Source organism: Pogona vitticeps, chromosome 3 (genome assembly GCF_051106095.1).
Source record: "Pogona vitticeps strain Pit_001003342236 chromosome 3, PviZW2.1, whole genome shotgun sequence".
In the NCBI taxonomy this organism is placed as follows: Eukaryota; Metazoa; Chordata; class Lepidosauria; order Squamata; family Agamidae; genus Pogona; species Pogona vitticeps.
This window is the reverse complement of record NC_135785.1, coordinates 252,011,969-252,035,564: the sequence shown is the minus strand read 5'-3', so window position 1 is coordinate 252,035,564 and position 23,596 is coordinate 252,011,969. Positions and strand designations below refer to the sequence as shown.

Below are 23,596 nucleotides of genomic sequence, written 5' to 3'. Positions count from 1 at the left end.
GGCGTTCAACGTTAGAACGTTGGGGGCGGAGACGCGCGAGCCGTTCGTGGGGTGTTTTTTTTTTGGCCGGACGTGACGTCACCGGGAGCGACTTCGCTGGGCCTCAAGTTGGGAAGGTGGTGCTCGAAGAAGCGCTTTTGGCGGCGGGTGAGGAGTTGCGGGCGCGGTACGTCAACGGTCTCTTGGTACGTCTTGCGGGGTTTGAAATGCCCCCCCAATTCCTCCCTTGATAGGTATATGACAGGAGCTGTGGGGTGTAGTGGTTAGAGCCCCCTTTTTCCCCTCAACCTGGTTCCCTCTTGGTTGTCGGGTTACAACTCGCATTGACCCCATCTTGGATTTTTTTTGTCTGTGACCGATGGGTTTTGTAGTCCTAGCACATCCGCCTGGCAGAGAGGCTGTGAGGATGAGACGAGGAGCGAGGCGCCTCCCTTCCAAATATCCATTCAGTTGTGAAGTTTATAGGGTTTGTCTGCCATAACAGGGTCCCTTCCAGCTGTGCAGATCTAAGATTATTCTTAAGAATTTGAGAGGTGGGAAGGATCCCGAAGGTGCTCAAGTCCAGCTCCTTTGCAGAAGCAGGAAATCTGCTGCTAAAGAAGGCCTGACAAGAGACTGGCTGATCTCTGCTTTAAAGTCTCCCTTGCAAAAGCATCTACCACCTCCCAGGGCAGCCTGTTCTACTCTCCCACAGCTCTTGCTGTCAAGAAGTTCTTCCTGGTGTTTAGTCTGTGATCGTTTCATTAAGGCACTATAAGCTATATGTTTAAGATGCAACACATTTTTGCAATATGTGGGAACATGCAGTAGTGATTTAGAGTCAACATGTGTAGGATGAAGTTTGTGGAAGTGTAAGACGAAGTTGTGAATGGCAACAGGCAGAAAAGCTGTTTCGGTTGCAGTGCCAAGTCTCTAAAATGTTCTTTCCCCAACAATTTACAAGGTTCCGTCACGGATACATTCAGAACAAGACCCTAAATATCTATCCTGTTGAAATTGTTACCTAGTGGGGGCAGGAAAGTCCCTGGCATAAGACCAAGAAAAGGGATACCAGCATGGTGCAATGTAATTTTATTGAAGCCAAAAGATACACGCTAGTGGCTATGCTCTAAAAGCGAGCAAAAGTTCCTAACAAAGACAGCAACAGACCCTTATACCTTAGTGCAGTGGTTCTTAACCTTTGTTACTCGGATGCTTTTGAACTGCAACTCCCAGAAACCTCAGTCAGGACAGCTGGTGGTGAAGGCTTCTGGGAGTTGCAGTCCAAAACTCCTGAGTAACCCAAGGTTAAGAACCAGTGCCTTAGTGTATCAGTTTCTTATGCTAGAGAGCTTGAGGGGTGTCCTGGAGGGGTATTGGGTGAGACCTGGAAAGCAGGTTTTAACTAGTTTCAAGACAGTACTGGCCATCTTTGATAAGAATATTGTATTGTCCAGGCCCCGCTGAAGGCTCCTTTTCCAGGTTACAAGGAGGCCCCTCTGTCTCTTCCTGCAGACTACACAGTAGCATTAAGGAATGTCATATATATACACAAATGCACATAGTTATGTTAAGAGGTGAGCAACGAAGGCACAATATTTTTTCAATATAAAATACTCCCATAAGACTGGCAGTTTTCTTGGAAAATGTACAGCAATGAAAGTTAGATTACATAAATACCTAATCTAAAAAGCAGAGTGTGCTGCTTATATACTGCCCCGTAGCGCTTCAAGCACACATTTCTTACTGTTGCTGTCTTTCTTCCATCCTGGTTACATATTGACTTTGGCTGCACTGTAACTAAGGACTAGGTTGTAGTTAGAGATGGAGGCATTCGTATACGAATATCCCCGCACAGGTTATATCCACTTATGGTTTCGCTGCTGCTTCTGGCTCCTCGGAGCCTTCCTATTGCGCTGTTCTCCACAATGGACTAGCCACTCTGCGACTTGGCAGAGAGGCTTGTCATCCTGCTTCCTGCCAGGAAAGGGTAATTGATTGTGGACAACGGTGCAATAGAAAGGCACCGCAGAGCGGCCACCGGCAGCAAAACTGTGAATGGATCATTGTTATTTCCACCTTTGTGGGGATATTCATATACGAATATGAATACCCCCATCTCTAGGTAGTTTTAAAAGAAATAAATTGCCATCCTTTTAAACCTGCTGCACACAGACAATGGAATCCTATGAGTGTTCACTTAGAAGCAAGTTCTGTTGGTTTCAGTGGAATTTACTGCGATTTCTACAGAATTCAGCACTGTGCCCATGTTAAAATGTTTGAAGAAAATCAACTTTATTGCCTTTTTTGGATATGTTTCCATATAGCTATTTTCACATGTAGATGGTCTGATTATGGTCCTCTGAGTATTTTGCCTTTGTATTATCTCGCATGCTGTGAAAATACAAGGGTTTGAAGTGCCGCTTGTCCTCGGAGAAAGGCATCAAATGGTCTGCTGTTTTCAGTGAAACAGACTTGGCTTAAACTATAATACAAGCTTTTTATTACTTTTGCTTTAATAAGATGAGTATCAGAGTAGGATGATTAGTTTTTTGCTCTTCAGGAAGCATTCATTTTGAAGCCTTAGAATAGTAATACAAGTTGGGTTTTTGCATGGAGCCACTGAATTAGAAGATTATTTTTAAGAGTTGTGGCTGTCTTTTTCACTTAAAGACAAATGTGTGATGTTCTTTTGTTTTCTGACATTTGAGAGTTCACAAGGCAGGGTGGTTTAGTGTTTGTGTGTAAAAGATATATAAAAACAATATTTCAAGATTATGAAATTCAATCCTTTAGAGACCTTGTGTCCTTTCAGAAGCTCTTTTCTTGTGAAACATTGTAAGCAATATTCTGCATTTGAAACGCTAAGCAATATTCCGTATTTTAAAAAGTATATTCGGTCTTGTACTGATTTTCCCATAGGTGGAACTAATTAAGAATGCTGAAACTGTGTGAAACATATCTAATAGAACGTCTTTGTCCTTGAGAAACTTTCAAAGGCATGTGCTGCCTGCAATCCTCTGGAAAATGTTAACTCCGCTTTCGGAACAGCATTTCCAACCTTTGTGGCTGCATGAAAACTTGCAAACGTGATGATAGTGTTCCTGAAAATCTGAACAGCAAAATGTCGAATAATCAAATTCCATTTGCTAGTTATTGTTATTGTTAAATGCCATCAAGTCATCTCTGACGTATGGTGACTTTTTGAATGAGCTACAGTATCTGTAAAATGCCCCCTCTTGAAGAGCCTTGATCAGCTCTTGTAAACTCACAGCTATGGGTTCCTTGATTGAATGAATCCATCTCATAGTTGGTTTTCTTTTTTTCCCTGCTACTTTCTTTTTTCCCCCAGCCTTAGTATTTGTTTTCTTTTCTGATGTGCTCAAATTAGAACAGCTTCAGTTTCATAATTTTTGCCTCTAGAGACAGCTCAGGCTTGGTTTGTTCCAGGACCTACTTGTTTGCCTTTCTGACAGTCAAGATATCTGCAAGGTTCTCCTCTAGCATCATAGTTTAAACAAATTAATTTTCTTCCTGAGCTTTTTTCACTGTCCAGTTCTCATATCCATGCATAGTAATCGGTCCCAGTCTCCAGATTTCTTTGCTGCAGTTTCCATTTGGATGGATGATTGAACCAAGGTATACAAAATCTCTTAACTGTTCCAATTTCTTTTTTGTACAACACCAAAGTCCTGTAGTTCTTCAGTAGTCATGATTTTTGTTCTCTTAATGTTCAACTGCCAAAGTCCTGCTTTGGCACTTTCTTTTACTTTCATCACAAGTTCTTTCAAGTCATTGCTGCTTTCTTCCTGTAAGATGGTATCATCTGCATATCTTAAAACTATTGATTGTTCTTCCACCAATTTTCACTTCTCCTTCTGAATCTACTCCAGCTTTCAGTATGATATGTTCTGTCTGTGGATTGAACAGATAGAGAGATGAAATATACCCTTGTGGGATGTGATGGCGCTGCGGGTTAAATGGCAGAAGCCTCTGTGCTGCAAAGTCAGAAAACCAGCAGTCATAAGATAGAATTCATGTGACAGAATGAGCTCCTGTCGCTTGTCCCAGCTCCTGCCAACCTAGCAGTTCGAAAGCATGTAAAAATGCAAGTAGATAAATAGGTACCACCTCGGTGGGAAGGTAACAGCATTCTGTGTCTAGTCACGCTGGCCACGTGACCACAGAAACTGTCTATGGACAAAATGCTGGCTCTACGGCTTGGAGACGGGGATGAGCACTGTGCCCTAGAGTTGAACACGACTGGACTAAATGTCAAGAGGAACCTTTTACCTTGTCTGACACCTTTGCCTATAAGAAACACTTCTGTCTCTATGTATCCTGTCCTAATGGTAGCTTCTTGTCCACAAGAAGTTAAGCATTAGGACAATCAAGTGTTGAGGCACACCCATTTGTTTCAGAACAAGCCATGGTTTCTCACGAGCCATACAGTCAAAGGTTTTGCTGTTGTCTATAAAGCATAGACTGATCTTCTTCTGAAATTCTTTGGAGTGCTCCAGTAGCCAGCAGATATTTACAATATGATCTCGAGGGTCTGTTTCTTTTCAGAAGGCAGCATGGACATCAGGCATTTTTCACTCCATATAAGGTAAATGTCTTTGTCACAACACTTTGAGCATTATTTTACTTGCATGGCCAATTAGTGCAGTGGTCCTATAGTTACTACTTAGCATCTCCTTTCTTGGAGATTGGACTCTATATGGAATTTTTTCAGTCTTTGGGCCATTGTTTTGTTTTCTGTTTTTGCTGGCATATTTTGCTATGATTTTGACAGATTCAGTCTCCGTAGCCTGAAATAATTCTATCAGTATCTTATCTGCTCCTCATGATTTATTTCTTCCTAGTGCTTTCAGAGCAACTTTCACATGACTTTCTAGAACTGCAGGTTCTTCATCATAGGATTCTTCTTCAAAGGCATCTGTCATCTTTTTCTCTTCTGTATACGTCTTCAGTGTACTGTTTATGCATTCGTTTTATTTGTCCTGGTCAGATAGTGTGTTTCCCAGTTGGTCTTTCAACATTCTTAGTCTAGGTTTAAATTTCCCTTTGCTTTCCGGATCTTCTGCAAGAGATCTATTTCTTGCACTGGCCATGTGCAAGAGATAGATCTTGTCTCTACATGACAGTTGCTGAAAAGCATTCTGACCCTGCTGTTGTTGCATTTTATTTTTGCTTCTTGCCTGCCTGTCCTTATTTTTATGAACATTTTAAAGCTTTGAATAGCATTACATATAGAGGCATAGGAAGTGTCTTTTTGTGTCTTTTTTTAATGAAATAAATGATGTGTTGTTTTTGAGGAGTGCTGTATGTCTTAACATTGTCAGCTATTTCCTTAAATGCAGACAATTGTGTGGAGTGTTGAAGTGGCTAAAAGACTAGTGTTTCATTTCATGAACCACGGCAAAGAAATGGCTTAAAACCAAACCTAGTAGATGATTTGCACATCATTTTCTGCTGTCAAGAAAAAAAATGGGTTTTCTTTAGTGCACACATTACCGTATTTTTCGCACCATAAGACGCACTTTTTCCCCACAAAACAGGGGGGTGGAAAGTCTGTGCATCTTATGGAGCGAAGAAAACAGATTATATTTTCCTGTTTTCTTCTCCTTAAAAATTGGTGTGTCTTATGGAAAGGTGCGTCTTATGGAGCGAAAAATACGGTAATTTGTTTTGTTAACTTCATCAAGGTAAATTGAAACAAAAGGCATTTCTATTATGTTTTGCTTTGTTACTGCAGCACAGAATATTCAGTGTATCCAGAGATGAAAAGAAAAGTGGCCAAAGCAGGGGCACTTAGGCTTAGTCCTAATGAAGAAGCTCAGCTCTTGAAAGAAGAGCATGAAAGAAGACGGCGGCTGCGGCTTCAGCAAGTATGTTTGCGCTGTTGGAAATAGTCATTCATTTAGGCAATTGAACAAGCTACACAGGAAGGACGGATGTAGCAAACCTCCCTCCCCCTCGTTACAAATATTGAGCTAGAGAGAGAGGAACAGGGACTTCTCCCGAATGGTTGTGGGGCTTCAACATTTGATCAGTAATAGGAGCAGAGCCCTGCCAACCACAGATTGGGCTTGTCTGGTTGAATCTTTCTCATTCTGCTACTGTTTAAATGACTGACATAGTTCTGTGTGTGTACCTACAAAGCTATTTAAACTAGATGTGAACAAATGACTACTGCATTCCTACCTGCAAGGCTGAATTAGTCATGCTGGTTCTACAGTAATTATGCTTGAGGCATCTCCTTGGGGTGCTCACTGAATGCCTCTTTGAGTGGCATGATATTCTGCATGAGTTCCATCTACCTGACAGACTACACTTCATTACAGTTGAATAAGGCTGCAATTTGCAAACTGGTCTGCTACCCGTAGCTTTCTCTTTCCCTTCCCTATGGTTGCTGACCCTCATTCTGCAGATGCCGGCGTTGTATTCCATGGGGTAAACTAAGGACAAGATATGTCTCAGGTGGCCTTGGGTAAAGAGAATAAAGGATTAAATAAAAGAACAGTCAGAAAAGAGATTAGAATCCTCTATAAAAATATCAAATGATTGATAGATATATATTTTTTCCTCAGGTTAGAGAGCAAGAGAGGAATATTGCTTTACAGATAAGACAAGATGTTAAGCAACGAAGAGATGAACAGCTGCATCTGTTGGCAGAAGAACTGAAGGCAAACTGGCAGAAAGCACAAGATGAGAAGATTAAAGCCTTGGAAAAGCTTTATCTGTCAGGCTTAAGAGCTGTAGGAGAAGGGCACCAGCAGGCAAAAGAAAATGTAGGTAAATGGCTACTGTGATACCATCACACAATCAGTGCTGTTTGGAGATACTTGCTGGGGTGGGGAAAATCTAATGACCAGTATTTTGTTTAGTATTTACATCTGTGTATCTTTTTATTAAGGCATGTAACCATATACTAATAAAGTATAAAGGCATTGGTAAGAGTCACATTTTTTTCACATTATTACATTTTTAAAGAAAGATGTATAGAAAATCTTTTTTTCTATATGAATATATCTTCATATGTCCATGCATCAAGTGGATTGTGTACAAATAAAACAAGATACAAGAATAATTGTGGGTGTGCATGAAGTGATAGAGTGCTCAGTTATACTGCAGGTTCGGTTTTGCTCAGTGTGGGGGCTGTGCTTCTGAATCACATCTGGAGTGTTTCAGCCTAGAATAAATGAAACAAAATTTATGAACCATCTATATAAAGAGCAGGAAGTTAATTCTGAATGAGTGTCTCTTTAGTTTATGATGATCATGAGAATCTGAGGAAGAAAAGTGGAGATGGACGTCATATTTTTTTCTCTGTGAAAGATCTTTTTCTCAGACTCTGAAAAAAACATTCACATAAATAAGGAAAAAGGATAAATTGAACATCCTAATGCTAACTATATTCATTTTGAGTAAATTGCAGTGATTCCAACAACTGTTAAATACCATGGATAGGTATATTTTGATTTGTCTGGTTCTCATGGATGCTGAGCCGTAGTGACACAAACTTGGTTTGCTTGTTTGTTAAGTTAGTTGGTGCTTTGCAAGGGAGAAATAGGCCTGGTCCATGTCCTTAAAACATGAAAATATGTGCATGGCTGTTTGCAAGTTGCTTTTTGGAGTCCTACCGAGTGCCATGTGAAAAGTGCCTTTTCCATCAAGAGTCTGTTTATAATTGTTTTAATGCAGGTCTTGTAATGATTGATCGGGTGCTAGAAAGTATATTGTGTATATGTTTGTGTACAAGTATATACACACACACATATACAGAATTGCATAGAAGATTAGGCTTGAAAGCTCTGAAAGATGAAATAATAGGGCAACATTGGTTGTGCTGGTAAGGATGAAGGATGTTGCCTTGGATACCTTTGTATAAGGCTTTGTTATGCACCATCAAGTCTCTTTCAACTTGTGGCAACTCTGTGAATGAGTTACCTTGATAAGGTTACAATGTGAATTATGTGATAAATAACGAAATCATGTGAATGTGACCTTCTTAAATGTTAGAAATAATTTACTTCTCTGGCAACAACTGAACACATATTTTATTTCAAAGGAACCTGATTTGGAAGCTCTGTCAAGGCAAGCAGAGGAGAGAAAACAGAGAGCAGAAAAAAGGCATAAAGAGGCACTTAAAAAACAGAAAACCCAAAGAGAGAAGCTGCTAAGGGAGCAAATATGGTAAGAGATGCAATGCATATACTTTGTGCTCTTTATCCCTTGAGAAAGTGTTGTGCATGCTTCTGTATACATCCCAATATAAGTGTAGAACTAGGACCTGGAAGATCCAGATACAAATGCCCATAGAGTTGTGAAACGTAACTAATGTCCTTGGATTTTGAACTCTCTTGTATGTGGTTATTGTAAGGAGAAGGTGAACTGTATATTTCATTAGATGAAAAGCAATATATAAAAGTAATGAATCATTAAAATAAAATTTGGAGCTTACATCCAATACTACATGAGTTCTTTGGTGCAGTGAAACTTTCCACTCCCCGGCACAGCCTGGAAAATGTCTAAAACTGGAGTTGCAGCACGATGAGGAACTGTCCAAAGTGAGATTTCTCTTGAGCAAGAGGATGTGTGTTTCTGCTCTCCCATTGTGCAACCCTATTAAGAATGCTAGGAATTCTGTATTCTGTAGGATGTTGCCGTTTTAGGAGCGTACTTTGTGAAAACCTAAGTAGGTTCGGAAGTCCTATTATGTTGAACAGTAGGATTGATCCCTAGAGCAGCCATGTGGATAGTAGATGTATATGATTTTTGTTTAATAGATAGAGCCTAGGGATGAATCTGTAGCTCAGCTGTGTGCATGAGGCTTGCAAACAGCTGATAGCATAATAACATGTCTCCCTTGACTCAGTCCTCAGTCAAGCCAGTGGGTTGTATATAGTGGGTTGGATGAACTTCTTGCATGTGTAAGGATACCTCCTTCCTGCTCCAGTGGAGCAGTTCCATTGAACGTTGGCAAGGCAATATTGGTTGACTGGTTGATTCTGTCCTCTCTTGCAATGTGGGAGGAAAGAAAAAAAATGGAAAACCTAATCAATGAAGGGAAATGACTACCAAAATCTTAAGGTGAATTTGCCTTGAAAGAACAGCACAGTGTGGTTTCTCTGCCATTTCTGCAGTATCACTGGTAGATATAACAGCCCTGCCCTGTGTTCGTGAAAAGCACAAAGCAGTGGACTTCCTATTGGATCACGCTGGTGCAGTGGCAGTCGTTGGCCTTGTCTTGACCAAGGGAGTAGAGAACAAAGAACAGCAGATGCATTTTTTGTCTATGCATATCCGAGACCCAATCCTCTGAAGTTTGTCTTTGCTGTCTTCAAGGAACATGCTACTGAGTAGTTATGCATAGGGCTAGAGGCCTAATAGCATTTTGTTTCTGTGTTGGCTTAAGCCTTAATATTGCAGCTTTGTATACACTAACCTCTCCCTTTTCATAACAATTGAAATGTCCACAATTATTCAGGAGAAATAAACCGAAATAGTTTAAAAGTTAATTTGGATGTGTGGTGTCATTTGCATTTTATTCTCTAGTTCTTGTAATTTTTGTTACCTTTGTTTATTTTAGTTATCCAGGCTCTCATTTTGTTTGCAGACTTTTTTTCTAGAAATTCACTAAATGGGGAGCCAATAAAAATTATTTGTCTTTGTGTTTTGCTCTTTCTTTGTTTTGGCCTTGCATAAATTCTAATTTAACTTCTTTTATATCTTACCATTCCTCTTTCTTCTAAACAAGGCGCGCAAATGCACGGAGGCATGCGTTCCAAGTAGAAAAGGAAAGGGCTGCTAAAATTGCAAGCCTGCCTCCTCCTCCCCTCCATCCTTCTGAAGTGAGTATTTTGCTTCCAGAGCCTTAAAAGTCAAGCTAGGTTAAGTGTGGTCTCATCATAGCGACTAATGGGATCATTTTTTAAGAAGTGTTATTTGTAAAAGTATAGATGCTGGTTGGTTGTAAGAATGGCAGGTGACATTCAACTGTATTGAATGGCATGTGTACTTGTAACAAAGCTAGCATGCATCAGTTTTTGCTCACTTGTTTAGGGACATGTAGGTAAGTGTTTATTGTGACATTTTACTGTGATTAATAAAATTTCTTTTAAAAATGTTGTGCTTGTAGGTCATAAGCAGAGGAAAAGTAATTTAAATCTGAGTGAAACTGGTGGAACAAGCGAGTTATCATTCATGACTTAATTTCAGTGGAGCTTAAGTAGCTATAACTTGAATAAGACCCTGAACTTACAGCTAGTTTTCAGGCTTTGTTTATTTTAGTTATCCAGGCTCTCCTATGATAATTATCATATTGCTTATCATATACAGATACGAATACCCCCGCACAACTGGAGTTAACGAAGGTTAACTGGAGTTAACATCCACTCACGCGTCTGCTGCCCCCACTCTTCCTTCCAATTGCTCTGGAGCTCCTAGTCGGCTAGCCACGCCTGGCAGAAGGAGGGAAGACGAGTCTCCCTGCCAGGCTGATGAGTGGATAGCTGACTGGGTGCTCAGGAGTGATTGGAAGGAAGAGCGGGCCGGCAGCAGTGACAGACGCATGAATGAAGTCCCAGGGGCTGGACCCTCGTTAACTCCAGCTGTGCGGAGGTATTCGTCTACAAATACCCTCATCTCTACTGATAATCCCAAGGGACTGTGCAATCTCCTTAGTAAAACACTTAATTGTAACATTTAGTTAGAAATCAGACGTGTTTCAAGTCAGATTCAGGGGGGAAAAAAATAAAATTAACAATGACTGTAATAGGAATGATTCATTGATATATTTAATTTTTCTCTGGACATTATTAAGGTTTTGAGAAAAATTTAGTTCCACTCCTTTTTGAGTTTTTGGATCATTAGTTATGCTGGTGTGAGGGGAGGTTTATTTTCATGTGCTATGACACTTAAAAGCTTAATAAAGGAAAAAGAATGTTAGCCATGGAAAATAGCTGTGTAGTGTTACAATGCTCAGCTGAAGCCCTGAGACATTCTCCTACTTTATTGTGTGTTGCAGATGACCCACTATAAAGTTTACTTTTGTTTAGCCCAAGCTGGAATAACATTGCTCTTTCAAAATTAATTTATTGTTTAATTTTTTTAGAATGTTGACTTGAAGAGTATCGCTACTGTGAAAGTCTGTGCTGCTGAGACATTTTCACTTACTCACCACCATCTCTTTGACCCACATGTGGATAGAGAAATGGACACAGAACAGGTGACTGAGTTTTAGCATGTCTGTGACGTATTCTAGGAAACAACATAGCAGTAATCCAGGAGTGTGTCCACTTCCTGGGTACCCATAGTCAGGCACAGGAAAATAAAGATCTGCATGTGGTTTATGAAAGCAGAATGTGTTGTTTTTCATTCAGTAAGAAGTGGAGTTCCATTTTACTTGTGAACTATAGAAAATACATTATTTCTTGGGAACTATGTTTCACATTGCAGGTGGTCATGTTACTCCTTCAGAAAACAGCTTCTTCCTCCATGTTTTCTTCTTTTCAACTATTATTGTCTTTTCATATCCTTTAACACAACTGTGTGCAACCTTCAGACGTCTGAGTCCTTCACAGCTACCCTCAGATCTAGGTGGCCTCTATATGAAATACAGTTGTGCCTCGCATTACGACTTTAATTCGTTGCAGCGAAATCACTGTAGAACAAAAACGTCGTAATGCGAAATAAAAAAGCCCATAGAAACACATTAAAACCCGATTAATGCGTTCCTATGGGCTTGAAACTCACCGTCCAGCGAAGATCCTCATAGCGCGGCCATTTTCGCTGCCCGTGCAGCGAGGAATCCATCCCAGAAAAGAGCGGGGAGCCATTTTTTTTTACCCGGAGGCCATTTTGAAACCGCCAATCAGCTGGCCAAAATTCGTCGTTTTGCAAGAATCGGTTCCCGAAGCAGGGAACCGATCATCACAAAGCAAAAAAACCCCATTTAAAACATTGTAACGCGATCGCTTTTGCGATCGAAAAAAGCTCGTCGTGATGTGATTTTGTCATTAAACGGGGCGCTTGTCTTGCGAGGCACCACTGTAGTATTTTTCTCTCCTCCACACCTTTTATTAACTGAAAAATCTCTGTCATGTTCCTTAGTGGGTGCCAAAAACAATTTTACTATATTTTTAAAACTCCTGAGCCATTCATCCCTAGAAGATTTTCCCCTTCCCCCCCCAAAAAATGGGGGTGCAGTGAGGGTGCTGTCCGGGAGGGGGGGCACACTTGGACCATTAGAGTACTGCATGTGGTCCACTTGGATGACACAAGCAACCCATAGTCCACACTTCATGCATCTTTGCTGTAGTCACAGATTCTGTAAATCTGTAGTAGGGATGACTTATAGAAGATGCAGCACTCATCAGTGTATGTGTCTTCACAGCTTCCAAGATGAATCTTTGGCAGCTCCCTCGCATTTCATTATGGACCATTATTGTTCAGTGGAATGAGGCTGCTGCTTATTACCGTAGGGCAAACATTACTCACTCTTCTGTGGCATAACATTTCTTCCTTTGCCAAAGGGGGAAAGTGGATATATAATTTTCTATATCAGTTTGAATTCACAGAGAACTGACATAGTGTTGTCTCAATTTTTTAAATACAGTGGTGCCCCGCAAGATGGGCGCTCCGTTTGATTACGAAATCGCTTGACGTTGATATTTTGCGATAAATGATGTTCCCTATGGGGAATTTCGCTTTGCGATGATCAGTTCCCTGCTTCGGGAACTGATCATCACAAAGCGATGATTTTTTTAACAGCTGATTGGCGGTTTCAAAATGGCCACTGGGTAAACAAAATGGCCGCCCACTGTGTTTTTGCACGGATTTCTCACTGCACAGGCAGCGAAAATGGCCACGCTATGGAGGATCTTCACTGGATGGTGAGTTTGAAGCCCCTAGGAACGCATTAATCTGGTTTTAATGCGTTTCTATGGGCTTTTTAAAATCGCATTACGACATTTTTGTTCTACAGCAATTTCGCTGGAACGAATTAAAGTCGTAATGCGAGGCACCACTGTACTTTAAAAAGACACAACAAAGGCTTGTTATGCATCCAGGAGCAAATTCATAAAATTAATCTAGTTATCAAGTGCTTATAGTTCAAATCTATTCCAAAACTTTCATGACAGGCCATTGATTGTCCTCCCCTTTAAAACTCCCCAGATAATATTTAAACCATATATCACTCACAGTTGATAAATTCAAGTAATACATTGTTTACATTCAGAGCCAGTGAAAAGTTTTGCTTTCTACTGGACTTGTAACTCCCCCATCTTGCTTTATTAATGTTTTAATTTTTATGTTTTAATTTTGCATTGATTAATCATTTTCATGTTCTCTTTTTTTTAGTTCAATCAACTGATATGTTTATTTGATTTTTATATTCTAGTTTTGTTTATGAGGTTATTATCTAATATGTTATTGTGGTATACTGTATATTGTTGTGAACCACCCACAGTGGCCTTAGTAGTCAGATGGGGCAGTGTATAAATTGAATATTCTTGGTAACATATGAGTGCTGTTTCGGGGTAGTTAGGTGGGGAATGTTGTTCCAAGTTTATTTGGCTTTGATCCTTTTATCTACAGAATTGTCCTTCAGGTGTGGTCTTGTGTTTTGAGACCCAAGAGAAGTTGGTATTGCTAACTTGTTTTCGGTTGACTGCCAGCCAGATGCTCGGTTACTCGCTGAAGAGAAAGCCAAACAGGCGGAAGGACTACAAGGTGACAGAGAAAGAGAAAGGAGAGAGCAGCTGGAAAAGGCTCGTCTGAGAGGGAGGCACGCCTTGAAGGTCGTTCGTCTGGCACAAGTAAGGAAAGTCAGAACAGTGTGTTCTTTCATATGAGAAGTGAAATGTGAAATAATAGCAAACTTTATTGTATATCTAATGAATTCAAAGTAGACTCTCCTCGTCGCTTTCCAGAAGGATTCTGGAATAATGAATTTTTAAAAGTTCATACCCTTCAAATGCACATCGTTAGACCTGAAGACCTTAGTCTTCAGGTTTGCAAGGTTATTTCCAGTGTCAGCCAGGAAATATTGTTGAACATTGAAAAAGCCTCACAGCAGTTGTTCGCACTTCAGAGCAAAAGAAAAAAGAAAAAGATTTGGAATTTCAAAACTGTAAGAACAATGAATGCACATGTTCAATGGGTGGGTGAAGAGATTGTTGTTAATTACATTAGATGGCTTTCAACAATTTCAGAATTAAATATAGTTAGAATAGGGATCAGAGGGCTACTTCTAACGTTGGTCCAATTGAAATGAATGAGGCTTGTTAGTTAGGACTTAATCTAAGTTCCATTGAATTCAGTGGTATGCTCCAGATAGGACCAATGTTGGATTTAACCCAAGGATTATATCAGTTTCTTTTAGACATGTATCATTTGCTCATACATATTTGTGCAGAGTACTTTCAAAACAGATATATTGGTTGGATACTGACAACGGTCTATGGAGCTCCAAAATTAGTTCATTTTTGTAGCACTTCATTAATTCAGCAGAGACACTGAAAAGTCCAGGTATTAAAGGTAATTTTAATCCACTTTATGTTATGAAGGAAGGAAACAATATTATATTTGAAATAACTATTACCAACATATACATCATGAAATGATGCAGGAAAATCATTAGAACTGGCGTTGACATTTCATAACATTGTATGAATTTGAAAGCCCATCTTTAAATTGAAGTCATGCTGAAATAAAGCACTATCCTGTTTTTTCAAAGGAGTGGGAGATTTCTTTTGAACAATATGTGTAGCAGAGTCATAGAGTTGGAAGAGACCACTGAGGCCATCCAGTCCAACCCCAGCCATGCAGGAACATCCATCAAAGTACTCCCAACAGATGGCCACCCAGCCTCTGCTTAAAAACCTCCAAAGGAGGTGACTCCACCAGCCTTCGAGGCAGCCTTATTCCACTGCTGGACAGCTCTGACCGTCAGGAAGTTCTTCCTGATGTTCAGATGGAATCTCTTTGTGACAAACCCAGACCTACTGGGATATGTCACACAGTTACACTAAGCTGCCACCAACCATTCCCTATAATAAGTCACACAGACCAGGGATGGATTTTTAAACAACAAAAGAATAAGGTTTATTTTAAATACAAACAGGGTAAATAAAACAATCAGGTGAATAAAATAAAGTAACGTGGCTTATTCTCACACACACAAGCATACAGTTTGGTTCACCTAGAACCTTTAACTTAAAGCACAGACCCTGAACCCATCAGTTCTGGCTAACCCACAGACACCTGAACTTATCAGGTTGGTACTCTGACACACAGTAGTACCCTGTCAGACACCCAGACTCCCACAACAGCTTCTTCTTCCCCAGCTGCTGCTTCGTCCCAACCCAGTGTCTCACAGTCTGTCTCAGCATCTCCCTTCACCACACAGGCATCACATATTTATACAGTACAGCCCCTCCTCCTGATGTCCCGCCTTCCACTCCCCATAGGATGGAACTTTCCCTCCAAACCTATGACAGACAGGTAACATCAGTGCTGTTATGTAACACCTCCCCTCTTTATAAGTTGTTTTGTAGGGGGAAAGCTAAGGTGCTTTTTCCCAAAAAAACAACCTGTATAAAACACACAACACCAATTATACCTACCATATTATACTTACTTACATTCTAAGTTAAACATTTCAAATAGGCATTTAAACATTTACCATATACATTACATCAATTTACCTTTATTAATACAAACCAATTTAAAACCAGGTACATTTTAACTTTTTGTTTTCATTATATACACATAGTCCATGTTCTTTCGCCGTCTTCATTCTTCAGGTCTTCTTGATAAGGCGTCAGCAACACAGTTCACTGACCCTCTGACCACCTTCACTTCAAAGTCATAGTCCTGTAAGTTCAAAGCCCACCTCATAAGTTTGCTATTGTGGGTTTTCATTGTCTTTAACCATTGCAATGGTGAATGGTCAGTACACAGAACAAAATGTCTTCCCCAGATGTAAGGCTTGGCCTTCTGGATCGCGTAGACTATGGCCAAACACTCCTTCTCCACGGTTGCCAAATGTCTCTCACCTTTTTGAAGTTTCCTACTCAGGTAGGACACTGGATGTTGGTCACCATTCTCATCCTCTTGGCACAGAACTGCTCCTACCCCGCTGTTAGACGCATCGGTGTAGATGATGAACTCCCGGTCGAAGTCTGGAGCACGCAGGACAGGATAGTTGATTAACGCCTCCTTCAACCTCTGGAACGCCGCCTCACAGTCGCTGGTCCACGGGATGCGGTCATCAGCCTTCTTCCTCGTCAGATCGGTCAGCGGAGCCGCAATCTCGCTAAACCTCGGGATGAACTTTCTGTAGTAGCCCACCAACCCAAGAAATGATTTGACTTTTTTCTTGGTGTTGGGTCTAGGCCAATCACGAACAGCTTCTATTTTGGCCTCCAGGGGTTTTATCATTCCTCCCCCTACCATGTGACCCAAGTATTTTATTTCTGGGCTACCCAGCTGACACTTGCTGGCCTTTACTGTTAGCCCTGCTGCACTTAACCTCTGCAGCACTAACTCCAGGTGTATCAGGTGATCTTCCCAGGTATTACTGAAGATCCCTATGTCGTCAATGTAGGCCACTGTAAAGTCACTGAGCCCTGCCAAGGTCTGGTCCATCAGCCTTTGGAATGTGGCTGGTGCATTTCTGAGACCAAAGCTCAGGACTCGAAACTCATAGAGACCAAAAGGGCTGCAAAAGGCAGTCTTTTCTTGATCCCTGGGATCAATTCTTAATTGCCAATATCCCTTTACCAGGTCCAATGATGAGATGAACCGACAACCCCCTATGGTTTCAATCAGGTTGTCTAGCCTGGGCATTGGGTAGGCATCAGGAGTGGTTACACGGTTTAATTTCCTGTAATCGACACAAAACCTAATGCTCCCATCAGGCTTGTCCACAAGGACTATCGGAGAGGACCAAGGACTAGACGAGGGGACGATTATGTTCTCCCTAAGCATCTCGTCCAGCTCCTTCCGCACCTTGTCCCTATAGGGTCCCGTTACTCGGTATGGGGATACTGCCTGCGGGGGTGCATCCCCTGTGTGGATCCGATGCATCACTCCCTTCACTATCCCCGGCTTGTTGGAAAACACCTGCTGATATTTACTAAGCAGCATTTTTAGTTCTTGCTGCTGGTCTTGGGTGAGTGCAGGACTGATCTTTACCTCCTCTGGGTTGTATTTTACTTCCCCTCTACCCTCCCAGAAGGGTAATTCAGCTTCCTCACTCTCAGCTGCTTTTATCGCGAATAAAACCCTCTGTTCCCCTCTGTAGTAGGGTTTTAGGGCATTCACATGAACCACCCTCCTTGCTTGGTTCTCCTCCTGCTCTATTAGGTAGTTCAGGTCTGACATCTTGGAAATGACCCTATATGGTCCTGCCCATTTGAGCTGCAGTTTATTCTCTCTGCAGGGCCTAAGCCAGAGCACTTCCTCCCCTGGGTCAAAGTGCCTCTCTCTAGCTTTGCGGTCATACCATGTTTTCTGTTTGACCTTCTGCGCTTGCAGGTTTTCTGCTGCCAGCTCTAGATTTCGCTTTAGGTCATTCATCAAGGTGTCTATGTAAGTCACAACGTCTTGTGGGTCATCCTGGGTGATCTGCTCCCAATTTTGTTTGATCAAATCAAGGGGCTCTTTCACCCCTAAGTGTGCAGCAAACATGTCAGAGTGACCCCTTTGTAAGATCATGGGGCGATACTTTTCAGGTACCACCAGCTGACTTCTGATCCCATCTCCCCCTTTTGAGGTATTCCTCAGGGTCTCTCTATATAAAATCCCCTTTTTCTCCAGAAATCTCACTGGGGTTTCAGGTGTTAGCTGGGCGTCAGTCACCTGTTCAAAACACTTTTGGAGAGTGGCGTCTGCCTTTTGCTCCTGTCCAAATCTGCTGTCTGTGGTTAAGGTTTCCACCACAGCTTCTGAACTCCCCCCACCTGCTTCCGTCTCTGGCTCATCATTACCCCCCTGAACTGTCCCTGTGGTGGCTTGTGAGCGTGTAATCACTAGCACCCGTTTCACATGTTCAGCCAGGTCATTTCCCACGAGCACGGCTGCTGGCAGAGTCGATGAAATCGCTATCCGCCAATCTCCCCTCCAGCCTTGAAAGTTGACAGGTACCTCTGCTACTGGCAGAGAGATTATCTGCCCCTCAATCCCTGCCACCTTCATGCTCTCATTTGGGATTATAAACTCCCTAGGGATGATATCTGGATGGCACAGGGTTACCTGGGAACAAGTGTCCCGCAGTCCCCTATACTGACGGTCAAGTATTCCTACGTCCACCCCTGCTGTCTCAAACAACTGAGAATCTGTTTTTATCAGCAAGCAGCGCTTTACCTCCAGAAGAGGACCATTTTCCTCAGCCTGATCAGCATAGGTAGCTGTTCCAGACTGAGTAGTCATGGCAACAGGCTCCCTCTGTGACAATGAGCTTTGCTCTTTCTGGACACAGAACACAGCTTTTGGCTTGGTCCCACTAGAATTCTGAGGCACCATTCCTTTTAGCTGCTTTAATTTCTCACACTCTGAGATTAGATGACCCTTTCCCTGACAGAAATAACATTTTCTGGCGTATTTTGATTCTCTCTCATCTTGTTTTGGTTTTCCCTCCAAAATCTGAGGTCTTGGTTTCATGTCTGAGGGCTTCCCTTCACCATGGGCCCCTCCCCCTTGCTGGCTTTTCCCTGGTCCCTGAGAGTACTTGCTGTAGGTTTCTTTGGGTTTACCTACAGATTTCCCCTCACCCAAGGGCTTTCTTATTTGGGAGATAAAATCTGCGATCTCTGCGGCTGCTGCCACAGATTTCGGTTTCCTTTCCCTCACCTGGAATTTCAATTCCCCCTGCAGGACTGAATAGAACTGTTCCAGGGCTATCAAGTCTTTAAGCTGCTCATAGGTCTCTGTCCCCTCCTGCGATAGCCATTTCTCAAGCAGCCTCACCAATTGGGCCCCCACTTGGGTAAAAGTCTGTTCTGGCTTCTTGGTAAGGGACCTGAATCTTTGTCTCAGCTGCTCTGCATTTATCCCATGTCTTGCAAACACCAGTTTTTTAAACTCTGCAAAATCTTTCATCAATTCCTCAGGCATCTCGGCATAAACCTCAGCCAGGCTACCACTGATTAAAGACCGCATGATGGTCATCTTCTCAGTTTCCCTCACTGAGAAGTCCACAAACGCTCTTTCCACTAAGGAAAAGAACACCTCAGGACAATCTCCCTTGTGGTACACAGGGAATTTCTTCAGGTCAGCCTTAGACAGTTGGCCTCCCTCAGAATCCCTATTATTATTATTGTTCTGGTTCATCAGTTCCAGTTTTCTTAATTCAAACGCCATCTTCTCTCTCTCCATTCTTTCTTCTCTCTCCATTCTCTCTCTCTCTCGCTCTAATTCAAATGCCATTTTCTCTCTCTCTAATCTTTCCTCCATTTCCCTCACCCTCAGTTCATGCTGTTGGGCTAGGATCAATTTTCTAAGTTCTGGGTTCTGCTCTCCTGTGCTGTCACCTTGCACTGAGCCAAATTCATCCTCAGAACCTTGGTCAATCTGGGGGTCTTTCACTTCACTCATGTCTGCTACTTGGCTTCGAGTCAAGGGCATAACCCCCCCCTCAGAACAGGCTGCTTTAAAAAGTCAAGCCTCAAAATAAAACGACCACTTTTTTTCCTTTTTGCCTCAGAACCAGCTCTCCCTAGAGATTGCTGCTGTTCTTCAGCACTAAACTTGTAACAGTATCAAGTCAGAGCCTACCCCCCTCTGCTGGGCCTCTCAGCTGGCAAGCTAGCTCGCTGTTGCTACGCAGTTTTGCCTCAGCGTTTTCCCGCCAAAACTAGGCTGCCTCAGAGCACCTTAATCTAAGTCTCCCCAGTTGGCACGTTCTTCTACTAGCGCACCTCCCCGTGAGGTACACCTAGAAGATTACCTACGCGCCTCAGACTGTCCCTGACTAGACCCCCCTTGCTCTGGGCACACCTGCCAAGGCTTTGCTGGACCGCTGGACAACTGGACCAGTCGTATCCCACACGCTGGACACCAATCAATGTGACAAACCCAGACCTACTGGGATATGTCACACAGTTACACTAAGCTGCCACCAACCATTCCCTATAATAAGTCACACAGACCAGGGATGGATTTTTAAACAACAAAAGAATAAGGTTTATTTTAAATACAAACAGGGTAAATAAAACAATCAGGTGAATAAAATAAAGTAACGTGGCTTATTCTCACACACACAAGCATACAGTTTGGTTCACCTAGAACCTTTAACTTAAAGCACAGACCCTGAACCCATCAGTTCTGGCTAACCCACAGACACCTGAACTTATCAGGTTGGTACTCTGACACACAGTAGTACCCTGTCAGACACCCAGACTCCCACAACAGCTTCTTCTTCCCCAGCTGCTGCTTCGTCCCAACCCAGTGTCTCACAGTCTGTCTCAGCATCTCCCTTCACCACACAGGCATCACATATTTATACAGTACAGCCCCTCCTCCTGATGTCCCGCCTTCCACTCCCCATAGGATGGAACTTTCCCTCCAAACCCATGACAGACAGGTAACATCAGTGCTGTTATGTAACACTCTTTTCCTGTAGTTTGAAACCATTGCTCTGTGTGCTAGTGTCTGGAGCCGTGGAAAACAAACCTGCCCTCTCTTCAACATGACATCCTTTCAGATATTTAAACGTGGCTATCATGTCCCCTCTCAACCTTCTTTTTGTAAGGCTAAACATTCCCAACTCCCTAAGTCCCAAAGGACATGACTTCCAGACCTTTAACCATTTTAGTCACCCTCCTCTGAACATGTTCCAGGTTGCCAACATCCTTCTTGAATTGATGTGCCCAGAACTGAACACAATACTCAAGTGAGGTCTGACCGAAACAGAGTGGTACTATCACTTCCCTTGATCTAGACACTATACTCCTATTGATGCAACCAAGAATTGCATTGGCTTTCTTGTCAGCTGCATCGCACTGCTGACTCATGTTCAGCTTGTGGTCTACCAAGACTCCTAGATCCCTTTCACAGGTATTGTTGTCTAGCCGGGTGTCTTCCATTCTGTATCTGTGCAGTTCATCTCAACAATATTATTTGTACTTAAGTTGTAAGTTTGCTTTACTCTGTGTATGTGAAGTTGTGGGGAGAGGGAGAGTTTCACCTTTGTGGTTTGTCCATCTATCTGCATTAATAAGCCTTCTCTGAACTTCATTTTATGACGTGCTATTGAGTCTTTTCTCAAAAGCTTCCCAACAGTAAAGCAGACAATCATAGTGGATGAAAAGATGTTCTTGTTGTGTCAAAACAACAACACTGGATAGCTGTAAACGACAGCATCATAAATGGTTGTTTTTCCACATTAAAGGACAGGGAAAAGTTAATGAAGGAGCTGGAACAGATGCAGAATATAGACCTTGCACGCAGGAGACAGATTGTTGCGCAGATGCCCCCACAGTTGTTCGAACCAACCTACAGGCGTATGGAAATCAAGGAAGAATGGCAAAGGGAGCTGGAGTGTGCCTTTGAAGACATGTACACTGGAGATCGGAGTAGGTATTATGTGGCACCATGGCTGTCTAACTGTGTTTGGCGACCCCGAGATCCTTTTGGTCTTGTTGGAGTTATTCATTGAAATGATCAGCAATGGCAGATCTGCTCTGCTGAAAAATCGCCTACTCACCACTGAGTGGATTGGGCTTGTTCTGTCTTTTCATACAGAGCAATAAGGAAGCCCAGCAGACCTGGCCAGTGCTTTCAGGTGGACTGAGTGTGTGTTTTGGACACACCAGAAACTACTGTACAATTTTTTAAAAAAAATTGGTGGCAGATGATCTAGATTTCTTCAGAAGATGAATTGGTGTGGAAAGCGTTTCCTGAAGGCAGCAATTTGGAAACCACCAATTATAAAGATCAAGGAAACATTTCACACAATTCCTTGCCATTCCAATAGATCTTGCTCAGAAACTGAAGTGAGTTCTATGAAACCTCCACCATAGCATTGATTTGGGAATTGTTATCTTTTATCAACAATTAGTGCTTTTCCATATTCCTAGTCCAGTTACTTCTGTGTTATTTAAGTGCTGCCCCTAAATACTTAAGTTGCAGGTGAGACCTGGTATATTAGTTCCCACAAGTATAGTAAAAGATTCTATTTGAATAGAGCAATGGTTCCTCAGATATTCTTAGACTGCAACTACCAGAAGCCCGGGCCAGCACAACTAATGGTAAACTGTCCTTGGAGTTTCAGTCTAACATCTGGAGATCCAAGGTTTAGGAACCATTGGAATAGAGCATCAATCAAGCCTTTCTAGTTTGCCTGTCACAGAGGGCATATGTTGTTCTAATGTGCTAGTTTCAATTCTCAAAACGTATTCTAATTCAGAATCTCTAAGGTTTATTAAGAGAGTTAATGGATAAGGCGTTGGGCACTCCCACGTCAGAGATGTGAAGTCAGGTGGCCACTCAGCTGGGAAACTCACTGCAGTGGCAATGGGAAACCATTCTTTGAACATCTCACATGTCCTTAAAACTCTATTAGGGTTGCCATAAGTCAGAATTGACTAGATGGCACAAAATGAAGTGTTTTTTAAGATTGAATTCTAGCAGTGATGGTGTTCACATGGTGACTGTAGTTAGCAGATGATTGTAGCTACCATTTGCTTTAAGTCTTCATGGCTAGGTTTCTTGTCATAGGAAATCTAGCTATTGGTATTAAGAGAAAAGATTGTTCTGAATGTTTATTCTTAATGTAAAAATTTTTATTCTTAATGTAATCAAACATCTTGCAACATGTGCTTATTTCCTATTACAGTGGGCCCTCGACTTAAGAATGGCACTAGTTGCGAACGTTTCGGGTTACGAACCCGATCTCAAAGGAAACTATAGACCCTACTTGCGAACGCGGAATCGAGTTACGAACCAAAAAAGGGGGAGAAAGGGGGGGAAAGAAATAATTCTGCCCCTAGTGGAAGGAACAGATTAAGCAGCTTTGCATTAGTTCCTATGGGAAATAATGAATCGACTTGCGAACCGCCCCTCAACTTAAGAACCAAAAACAGCCGGAACAGATTAAATGGTTTTCAGTGCATTCCTATGGGAAATGCTGATTCGAGTCACAAATTTTTCGGGTTACGAACGGACTTCCGGAACAGATTAAGTTCGTAAGTCGAGGGCCCACTGTATTAGAATATTGCTTCTTCCTAGAAACCACTACTTTCTCTGTAGTTAGAATGTACAGTACAGAGCACGGCATATTGATTTCATGTGGATTAATTGCTTTCCACAGGAATGAAAGGCGACCTTATCTTGCACCTTGACCCCCAGCCATTGCCCACCCTCTTAAAGCAGTCTCAAGATGATGACCTAGAACTCTCTCAAGAGCCAGATTCTGTCTCTGAGGTGGCACGAGGGCAGGAGGATGAGCTGAAGAATATTGAGCCAGGTGGTAAGAAAAAAATTCTTAATCTGAAATCCTTAAAAATGAGGCAGGAGGTCTCATGAGTCGTATCTTAGCAGAACATCTGGGGTGGTGCACTTTTGCATGCCTACTAGATTTACCCACTGATCTTTAGATACTCGC

General features: G+C 42.1%; 1 protein-coding gene across 15 annotated transcripts in view; it reads left to right on the top strand.

Annotated features, from left to right (window-relative positions):
• The first annotated feature begins 59 nt into the window (after nucleotides 1–59).
• The window catches only part of CEP295 (centrosomal protein 295), a 42,057-nt gene continuing 18,520 nt past the window's right edge, over nucleotides 60–23,596 (top strand). For 5 of the 15 annotated variants that reach the window (XM_020815321.3, XM_020815324.3, XM_072993586.2 and 2 more), the window contains exons 1-9: nucleotides 60–185; nucleotides 5,738–5,870; nucleotides 6,573–6,773; nucleotides 8,054–8,178; nucleotides 9,743–9,836; nucleotides 11,099–11,212; nucleotides 13,665–13,805; nucleotides 21,383–21,566; nucleotides 23,303–23,461. In XM_020815321.3, the coding sequence (XP_020670980.3) occupies nucleotides 5,763–5,870; nucleotides 6,573–6,773; nucleotides 8,054–8,178; nucleotides 9,743–9,836; nucleotides 11,099–11,212; nucleotides 13,665–13,805; nucleotides 21,383–21,566; nucleotides 23,303–23,461 (1,126 nt within the window). In that variant the 5' untranslated portion in view covers nucleotides 60–185; nucleotides 5,738–5,762. Of the gene's footprint in view, nucleotides 234–5,737; nucleotides 5,871–6,572; nucleotides 6,778–8,053; nucleotides 8,179–9,742; nucleotides 9,837–11,098; nucleotides 11,213–13,584; nucleotides 13,806–21,382; nucleotides 21,567–23,302; nucleotides 23,462–23,596 lie in introns of all 15 variants that reach the window. The other 10 variants (XM_078390127.1, XM_020815319.3, XM_072993587.2 and 7 more) reach the window with 9 other exon arrangements.